This window comes from Bos taurus, chromosome 10 (genome assembly GCF_002263795.3).
Source record: "Bos taurus isolate L1 Dominette 01449 registration number 42190680 breed Hereford chromosome 10, ARS-UCD2.0, whole genome shotgun sequence".
NCBI lineage: Eukaryota > Metazoa > Chordata > Mammalia > Artiodactyla > Bovidae > Bos > Bos taurus.
In genome coordinates, this window is record NC_037337.1 from 26,456,507 (window position 1) to 26,466,256 (window position 9,750).

The 9,750-nt window shown below is 40.3% G+C and overlaps 1 protein-coding gene across 1 annotated transcript; it reads left to right on the forward strand.

Moving 5' to 3' along the window:
- The first annotated feature begins 3,464 nt into the window (after window positions 1-3,464).
- OR6S1 (olfactory receptor family 6 subfamily S member 1) lies at window positions 3,465-5,349 on the forward strand. Its single transcript, XM_005211529.5, has one exon. It carries the CDS (start codon window positions 3,961-3,963, stop codon window positions 4,966-4,968), a length of 1,008 nt encoding a protein of 335 aa, XP_005211586.1. The 5' UTR covers window positions 3,465-3,960; the 3' UTR covers window positions 4,969-5,349.
- Window positions 5,350-9,750: the final 4,401 nt, after the last annotated feature.

Below are 9,750 nucleotides of genomic sequence, written 5' to 3' on the forward strand. Positions count from 1 at the left end.
AGAAATAGTATGGACCTAACAGAAGCAGAAGATATTGAGATGGCAAGAATACACAGAAGAACTGTACAAAAAAGATCTTCACGACCCAGATAATCATGATGGTGTGATCACTGACCTAGAGCCAGACATCCTGGAATGTGAAGTCAAGTGGGCCTTAGAAAGCATCGCTATGAACAAAGCTAGTGAAGGTGATGGAATTCCAGTGGAGCTATTTCAAATCCTGAAAGATGATGCTGTGAAAGTGCTGCACTCAATATGCCAGCAAATTTGGAAAACTCAGCAGTGGCCACAGGACTGGAAAAGGTCAGTTTTCATTCCAATCCCAAAGAAAGGCAATGCCAAAGAATGCTCAAACTACCGCACAATTGCACTCATCTCACACGCTAGTAAAGTAATGCTCAAAATTCTCCAAGTCAGGCTTCAGCAATATGTGAACCGTGAACTTCCTGATGTTCAAGCTGGCTTTAGAAAAGGCAGAGGAACCAGAGATCAAATTGCCAACATCCGCTGGATCATGGAAAAAGCAAGAAAGTTCCAGAAAAATATCTGTTTCTGCTTTATTGACTATGCCAAAGCCTTGGACTGTGTGGATCACAATAAACTGTGGACAATTCTGAAAGAGATGGGAATACCAGACCACCTGATCTGCCTCTTGAGAAATTTGTATGCAGGTCAGGAAGCAACAGTTAGAACTGGACATGGAACAACAGACTGGTTCCAAATAGGAAAAGGAGTCCGTCAAGGCTGTATATTGTCACCCTGTTTATTTAACTTTTATGCAGAGTACATCATGAGAAACGCTGGACTGAAAGAAACACAAGCTGGAATCAAGATTGTCGGGAGAAATATCAATAACCTCAGATATGCAGATGACACCACCCTTATGGCAGAAAGTGAAGAGGAACTCAAAAGCCTCTTGATGAAGGTGAAAGTGGAGAGCGAAAAAGCTCAACATCAGAAAACGAAGATCATGGCATCTGGTCCCATCACTTCATGGGAAATAGATGGGAAAACAGTGGAAACAGTGTCAGACTTTATTTTTCTGGGCTCCAAAATCACTACAGATGGTGACTGCAGCCATGAAATTAAAAGACGCTTACTCCTTGGAAGGAAAGTTATGACCAACCTAGATAGCATATTGAAAAGCAGAGACATTACTTTGCCAACAAAGGTTCGTCTAGTCAAGGCTATGGTTTTTCCTGTGGTCATGTATGGATGTGAGAGTTGGACTGTGAAGAAGGCTGAGCGCTGAAGAATTGATGCTTTTGAACTGTGGTGTTGGAGAGTCCCTTGGACTGCAAGGAGATCCAACCAGTCCATTGTGAAGGAGATCAGCCCTGGGATTTCTTTGGAAGGAATGATGCTAAAGCTGAAACTCCAGTACTTTGGCCACCTCATGTGAAGAGTTGACTCATTGGAAAAGACTCTGATCCTGGGAGGGATTGGGGGCAGGAGGAGAAGGGGACGACAGAGGATGAAATGGCTGGATGGCATCGCTGACTCGATGGACGTGAGTCTGGGTGAACTCTGGGAGTTGGTGATGGACAGGGAGGCCTGGAGTGCTGGGATTCATGGGGTCGCAAAGAGTCGGACACGACTGAGTGACTGATCTGATCTGATCTGATCTGAAACAAAAGGTACAAAAGTTTTGCTACTTGGGTGGGAGTCACAGGTGAGAGATTGTAAGTAGAGAGGTGGCACTAGTGGTAAAGAACCTGCCTGCCAATGCAGGAGACGTAAGAAATATGAGTTTGATCCCTGGATCGGAAAGATACCCTGAAGAAGGAAATGGCAATCTACTCCAGTTCGTGGACAAAGGAGCCTGACGGGCTTTAGTCCATGGGGTCACAAAGAGTCATGTCCATGGGGTTACAAAGAATCACTCGACTGAAGCAACTCAACACACAAACTTTATTGCAAACGAAGACTGCTGGGTGTGCTAGAGAACTGTAGGGCTGACAGAGAACCAAAGACTTAAGGTCATTTCTCATGCTTTTTCATGACTAATGGTGATCAGTTTTCTACTAGTAACTGAGGCTTTAAAAACAAATATCAGAATATCATTGATTTGTTCTTATAATTGGTGTTAGTCTTCAGAATTGGAAGGACTTAATTTCTGAATTTATTAGAAATTACCAGGAATTCATAATTTTGTCTCTGGCAAGTCATCTAATAGGGCCCAAGTTTGAAGAGACTTAGCTTGGTATTATGGACTGAAAAAGCTTGAGAAACTCATCTTAACATTCCCCAGAATATTTGACTTGAAGTTGGCACTAAATTAAAATATGCGGATAACTGACTGAATCAGTGTGGTTTATCCCTATTCTCCCTTTTAAATATAACTTGCTTTAGATAGGCAAGCACTTCTTGACAGAGTTCTGTTAGACCATTGGGTTGCAGGAGAAAGTCTCCATGAAAAGGTTGCTGCTGCTAAGTCACTTCAGTTGTGTCCGACTCTGTGCGACCCCATAGATGGTAGCCCACCAGTCTCCCCCGTCCCTGGGATTCTCCAGGCAAGAACACTGGAATGGGTTGCCATTTCCTTCTCCAATGCATGCAAGCGAAAAGTGAAAGGGAAGTCGCTCAGTCATATCCGACTCTTAGCGACCCCATGGACTACAGCCTACCAGACTCCTCCACCCATGGGATTTTCCAGGCAAGAGTACTGGAGTGGGGTGCCATTGCCTTCTCCGTGAAAAGGTAATATTGTGTAATAAGTGTACTAATGGCCTAGATTCCTTTGACTCATTCTACAGCTGAGCAGATGAAAGACCAACAAGGCTGGATTAATTGACTGTCTTCCAAGGGAAGTGGCAAGACAAAGCTAGACTCTGGTGCCCTAACTTAGAGTCCAGAGCTTTCTCTATCACATCGTTTGTCAGCTAAGTGCTGGCAACTCTTTGCACTATGAATTCATTTCCTCCTTACAGCATTTTACAATTGAGTTGTGCAGAGATGTTAAGTAACTTTTCCAAGGCTACTCGGCTAGTAAGTGTAGATGCTGGGATTCAAAGCCAGGCAGTCTGGCTCAAGTTCTGATTCTGGTTGAATGGGAATCACATTCTTCACAAAATCATTTTTCTTCATTTTTTTCCAACTCAATGGATATTGTTATTATAATAATGAGATAGCACCATTTGGGATCTTAGAATAGTAGATGTGAAGATGGAGCCTCCTGTCATCTTCACACCTTAGTTTCAGCTACCATTTATAGGAAATCTTCCTCAGCTCTAAAAATCAATTAGATGAAGACCTCAGATCCTTCAAATCTTTTTAAAAAAAATTTATTGGAGTATAGTTGATTTACAATGTTGTGTTAGTTTCAGCTGTACAGCAAACTGAATCAGTTATACATATACATATATCCACTTCTTTTAGATTCTTTTCCCATTTAGGCCATTACAGAGTATTGAGTAGAGTTCCCTGTGCTATATAGTAGGTCCTTATTAGTTATCTATTTTATATATAGTAGTGTGTATATGTCAATCCCAATCTCCCAATTTTCCAAGGAGAGATTGGAAGAGTAGGAGAGATTCCCCCTACTCCTTCATAACCATAAGTTGTTTTTTTTTTTTTACATCTGTAACTCTATTTCTGTTTTATAGATAAATTCATTTATCATACCCATGTTTTTTTTTTTAGATTGCACATTTAAGTCATAGCATACAATATTTCTCTTTCTCTGTCTGGTTTACTTCACCAGTGTGACAATCTCTAGGTCCACCCATGTTGCTGCAAATGGCATTATTTCATTCTTCTTTGTGACTGAGTAATATTCCATTGTATATATGGGCCGCATCTTCTTTATCCATTTGTCTCTTGATGGACATTAAGGTTCTTCAAGTATTAACAGGATCTGTGACTAGAGAAAGTGGAGCTTCGTGTGCGATATCATGATAAAATAAATTTTAGGATTGTTTGGAGAATCCTCACCAGGACTGTGTTCATGCTGTTGCACAGATGGGAAAGATAATGGCTCCTGGTGGAAACCAGAGCAGTGGTGTGACCGAGTTCATCCTGGCGGGTTTCCCAAATCTCAATAGCACAAAAGCAGAACTGTTTTCTGTCTTCCTTCTTATTTATCTGCTGACTCTAACAGGTAATGTGTTGATCGTTGGGGTGGTAGGAGCTGATACTCGCCTGCAGACTCCCATGTACTTCTTTCTAGGTAACTTGTCCTGCCTAGAGATTCTGCTCACTTCTGTCATTATTCCCAAGATGCTGAGCAATTTCCTCTCAAGGCAAAACACTATTTCCTTTGCTGCATGTATTACCCAGTTTTATCTCTACTTCTTTCTTGGGGCCTCTGAGTTCCTACTGTTGGCTGTCATGTCAGTGGATCGCTACCTGGCCATCTGTCATCCTCTACACTACCCCTTGCTCATGAATGGGGCTGTGTGCTTCCGAGTGGCCTTGGCCTGCTGGGTCGGGGGACTCCTTGCCGTACTTGGCCCCACAGTGGCTGTGGCCTTGCTTCCTTTCTGTGAACAGGATGCTGTGGTGCAGCACTTCTTCTGTGACAGTGGTCCTTTGCTCCGCCTGGCATGCACCAACACCAAGGAGTTGGAGGAAACTGACTTTGTCTTAGCTTCTCTTGTCATCATAGCCTCACTGATGATAACTGCCGTGTCCTATGGTCACATAATCCTGGCTGTCCTGCGCATCCCCTCAGCTTCAGGCCGGCAGAAGGCTTTCTCTACCTGCACCTCCCACTTGATGGTGGTGACCCTCTTCTATGGAAGTGCCGTTTTTCTATATGTGCGGCCATCACAGAGTGGCTCTGTGGATACTAACTGGGCAGTGACAGTGGTAACAACATTTGTGACACCGCTGCTGAATCCATTCATCTATGCCTTACGTAATGAGCGAGTAAAACAAGCTTTGAAGGACGTGTTTAAGAAGGTAATAGCAGGATTTTGGTGGCATCTTTCACTTGCTAGAAGTTTCAACAAGAAAATAGTGAGTTGAAAGTGAAGGGACGTCATCAATTAAGGGATGTCCTAAGTCCAAGTCTTCTTTGTTATCTTCTCATTGTCTCATCATCATGGATATCACCACATGACCAAATTTTGGAACCACTAAAGAACTACAAAGGCATCAGATCCATCCTTCTTCTCTTTCAGGCAAAATTCCTTGATTCTATCTCATATAAATTCACATTATTATTGATTTATCGTAATCAATACCATTATAAGAACCTCCAACCTGTGCAATCTTAACCTATGGGTCCATAGTCACCAGGAAATCTAAGAATAAGCTTCAGAAAGTGAATGAGCACTATTATTATGTAAACGTATATATCTGAGCCTATATGCACTTGTCTGGGAAGAGGATATATAGCTTTAATTCAATTCCTAAAGAGTTCATGTATGATTGTCATCAAAATTTAAAAACTAATTCTCATTAGATTCTTAAAATTATTTATGAAAATCAAGAATCTTAAGAAAATGTCCTATAATCATAGAAATAAATAGATTAACTGTATATTTTTGTACATACTTTCTGAAAAATATTGCATTCACTGTTAGGTGGAAAAGAGGTAAAACAAATCTAATAAGGGACTTATTTTCTTCTTCATGGCAATTTCAGATGCCTTTGGAAAAGCAGATCAAAAAGAAAGCTTATAAATAGTAGCATTTAATGTGGTTTTCTAATTTACACTGTATTATAAAGGTGAATTAAAGATATAGTCACTCATTTTATCAGTGGATTATGTTGCTTTCATTTGTCCATCTTTTTATTACATTTGAATATCTGTTGTCCTCATTCATCTTTTATTTTTAGTAAAATGGGGATGGAATGAGGACCTTCAATATAAAAAAATTAAGAATATCAAATACTGTTGTATCTACCAAGAATCAGATTTTGTGTTACATTTTATCTACATCATTGTATATTTGAAAGGAAATGGTGGTACTTATTTGTGGTATCTTGGAATCTTGGACAAATGTTTATGTATGTATATATGTATGTATGTATTCAATCATTCAACAAAGGTTTTTTTAAGCATCTTTGTTGGATACTGTGATACAGTAATATATGTTATTATATATAATATGTCTTTATTATATATAATAAGATGAATAAGCAATGGTTCCTAACCTCAAGCGACTTTGATCTTAAAGGGGAAGACTAGGAGACAAATAATAATTCAAGATAGGGGATGATAAGGGGGTTTACAAAATAACATTGGAGGTCATATGAAAATTGATTTATCCTGTTAAGTATTTTCTTGTTAGAGAAGTTTTTGGAAGCTATCATTCACTACATGGGAATCAACTCCATGTTGGAGTGCATTTGTGTACATAGACACAATGCTTAGAAAAAATAAATATCAAAGTATGGACAGCACATCAACCTCAAAATAATGTTGCAAAATTGGCAAACTGAGCATTAATATGCAAAGAAATAGCCATAAAGTTTCAATGGTCACTAGAAATAGTGATGATTTTATCTGGGTCTATTAGTAATACACAAACACACACACTAAATATTTCTATCCTGAAAGATTCCTGATTGAGAACTAGAGGAGTGGAAGGAATAAGAATAAGCAGTACTTTGAGAGAGAAAAAGAATTCTTCTGGAATGATCTAGAAGTGTTGCCCAGAGGGCAGAAGAGATATTGCCTTAAAAGCTACCTAATTTCATGGAGCATAAAAACCGGAAGTCAATCCCAGAGATCACAAAATAAGAGGACGCTGAAAATAAGAATGTGTTCCAAACACATAGAACAGAGCCTGGTACTTAGGAGGTGCCCAAGAAAGTTGACTTAGTACTGTGTCTGTCTAAGCTGGAACTACATTATCTGAAATTTTCCTTTCTATATGGATCTAAATTTCTATATGGATGTGGTGGAATTTGTAGTGAGATTTAGAAGGTGGAAATGTCACACACAACAACCACTGTGTTCTGAAGATTGGCAGAGAATGCCAGGCTTTGTTGCAGCTTGCACTTATTGATGCAACAGAGATGCTATTCTGCTAGTCTGCTTTTTACTCATTGGTATGGGCTTCTGTTGAACCCACAACTCCTCTAGCACAAATGGATCTCCTCCTCCATCTCTTGGGCCAAGTGAATGGGTAGTTCTATGATGAAGGGAGCCAGCTTCTCCTGCAGATCTCCCATATCAACAAGGTTGGAGACAGTGAGAGACAGATGTAGGTCCCGGTTTTCTCTTTTTATTTCATTTTGTCTTTATGGATTTCATGGTGTAGGTTTGAATCATTCTCCCCTCACTTCAATGCCCATTTTTCCTTACCTGTTCACCTCCAGGGTTACAGATTCAGGCCCAACTCTAGTCATAGAAGCAAGAGCTTGACATAAACTTTTTCATCAGTTCCCAGAATTATAATAAATCTCTTATTCATCACTACATACAGTGCTTCCACTTTGATTGAATCCTAAATGATACAATTTTTTTTTTTTGCAATAATAAGCTGCAGCATTTCTCCTGTTTCCCATTATTTTTCAAACTTCTTAAAGACAGAGACTGGATCATATCTGAATTTGTTTCCATGCCATCCAGAAGAGTACCTGGTAATTTGGAACATAGCAAACTCTCATTACTTTTTTGTTTCTTGTAGGGAAAAATTACATAAGGAATGAAAAAGTGTCAAATAAGTATGCTCAATAGTGATTTGCTGGGGACACTTTTGTATAATTCAAAGGGGATCATGTTGACAATTGCTTATTAAAGGCCCATATTGGCATAGGAGTACCATAGTTATAGGTACCATAGGAAGTGAGGAAGACAGTTTAACAGCTCTGAGATTGTACAGGCCCTGAGTCTATGGCTGAGCTCCCGAGTGGGCCTTGGAGCAGATGAGTTCAGTAGCTATACATACATAGTCAAGACCTTCCTTAAAGATCCTCATTCCAAGAAAACCATTATTTTGTGAAGTTTTGCATATGGATATTTCCCTTGGGTTCCCCATCTTAAAAAAAAAAAAAATGCATTGCGGCTATAGGAAGTATTTCAAGATCTGCCAATACAGAAAAGATTTTAGCAGTAAAGACTTTGACAAGTGTTCCAGATGTTCTCTGTGACGCCTAACATTCCCCAAGCAGTGAGGATGACATAGTGGGTCTCAACCCCAACAAGCAACAAAATTAGTTGTTGGAAGTGTCATCAGTAAAATAAACTCTGAGTGCAGACTCTTAGCTGTAGAAGCTGGTGCTGCTCCTCTCAAGTGGAGCCCAGAAGATAAGGTCTCAGTTTCTACCACTATAGAAAAAAGTACCTACTGAATCTTTAGCCAGGTGCTCTGTTTCTGGTTCCCAATGGACATTATTTTCTCAAAGGTCAAAAGATCTTATTTGAGACAAGAAATCCCCACATGTCTCCCACATAAGATCATCTTAAACTATATCTGCTTTTCAGAACTGATTTTCCTTTATCTCCCCCCTCGAGCTGCCTGGGTAGTCTTTAATTTGCTCCTTCGAGCCTTTTTTTCAAGTGCTGAAGAGTTCCTTGTCTTGATTGTAGCCAGTACTTCTGCTTCTTACCATGATAATGGAAGGAGGATGGAAGGAGGATAATGGAGGAAAGTGGCACAGATGCCACTTTCGTAAAAACCCTTAAGAGTCAGAACATACCAAGGTCAAGGAGTGCACTTTTGGCAACCCCAACATACCTTTGCCAAGGTTTCAGGGCAGGGCAGCAAAAGACCCACTGATTGTCCTTGAGTGGACAATTAAATAATTGTGAAGCTATCCCAAGACCTCCAAGCTAAATGTGTGAACTATCTAGGTCCTCCCCTTCTCACTCAAGATACTAAGAAGAAAGATTTACTTATCTGTCTACACCTTCCCCTCATTCTTCATTCCATGCAACACTGTCATCTTCCCTAAACTTTTTGCTTTAAATGCTGGTGAGATTGTCAGTGGGCCCTAAGCAAATAAAGAAGCCATCAGAGCAAGTGACTGTCATGAGCCTTCCTTCTCTAGTTCCTTCACTTATTGGTATTTTGTTTTCACATTTTTAAACACTAATAATCACCAGGGCCTGTCCTTAAATTATTCTTCTCTATATAAATGCTCTTCCCTGTTGGTTCTTACCCACATTACTGTTAACTGCTCTATGTTTTTTATTCGTAAAACTCCTTTGCGGATCTTTCTCTTGAATCTAAGGACTTTATATCCAAATTCTCACTGTGCATCTCCACCAGTAGTCATACAGCAAACACATTAAAGCCCAGGCTAGTCACCTTTCTCAGGGGAGGGTCAATCTGTCAGGACGTCCTGGCCGATTCTACTTTCTCCCCTCCCTCCAGTCACCAAACTCTTTATTCTTGCCTGGTCACAAAACCTTTCTAAGAGAGGAAACTTGCAAAGGACAAATATGATCAAGTCAGACAGAAATCCTGTCAAATATCCCCCTTGTATAAGCAGTTTAGGAAGATAGGCAAGTCTGAAGGCCTGTCATACCAGTGGTTTCTGGGCGACTTCCACAAATCGGGATTAACCACACCTTAAGGTCACAAGTAGACACCTCACATTATACCCTGCTGGTTTTCCAAGTGAGCAATCAAAGTGAAGAGTCTGGTGGATTCTTGCCAGAAATGGCAAGACAGTTGTCACTATGTTATACTGTGTTTTGGAAAATAATGCCTTAAAATGATTCATTGTACTCCCTTTGGACGGCGTGGATGTCTGAACCCTTTGAGCCCAAGGGTTCCCGGAGCCCCTGTTTAGCATTGGGAAGACCGCATACAGCACTTGCGACTCTGGGGAAGACAGACTAGGGCCTCA

Excerpts from the sequence above, each read along its gene's own strand:
- OR6S1 (XM_005211529.5), top strand. The coding sequence starts at position 3,961 with ATGGGAAAGATAATGGCTCCTGGTGGAAACCAGAGCAGTGGTGTGACC.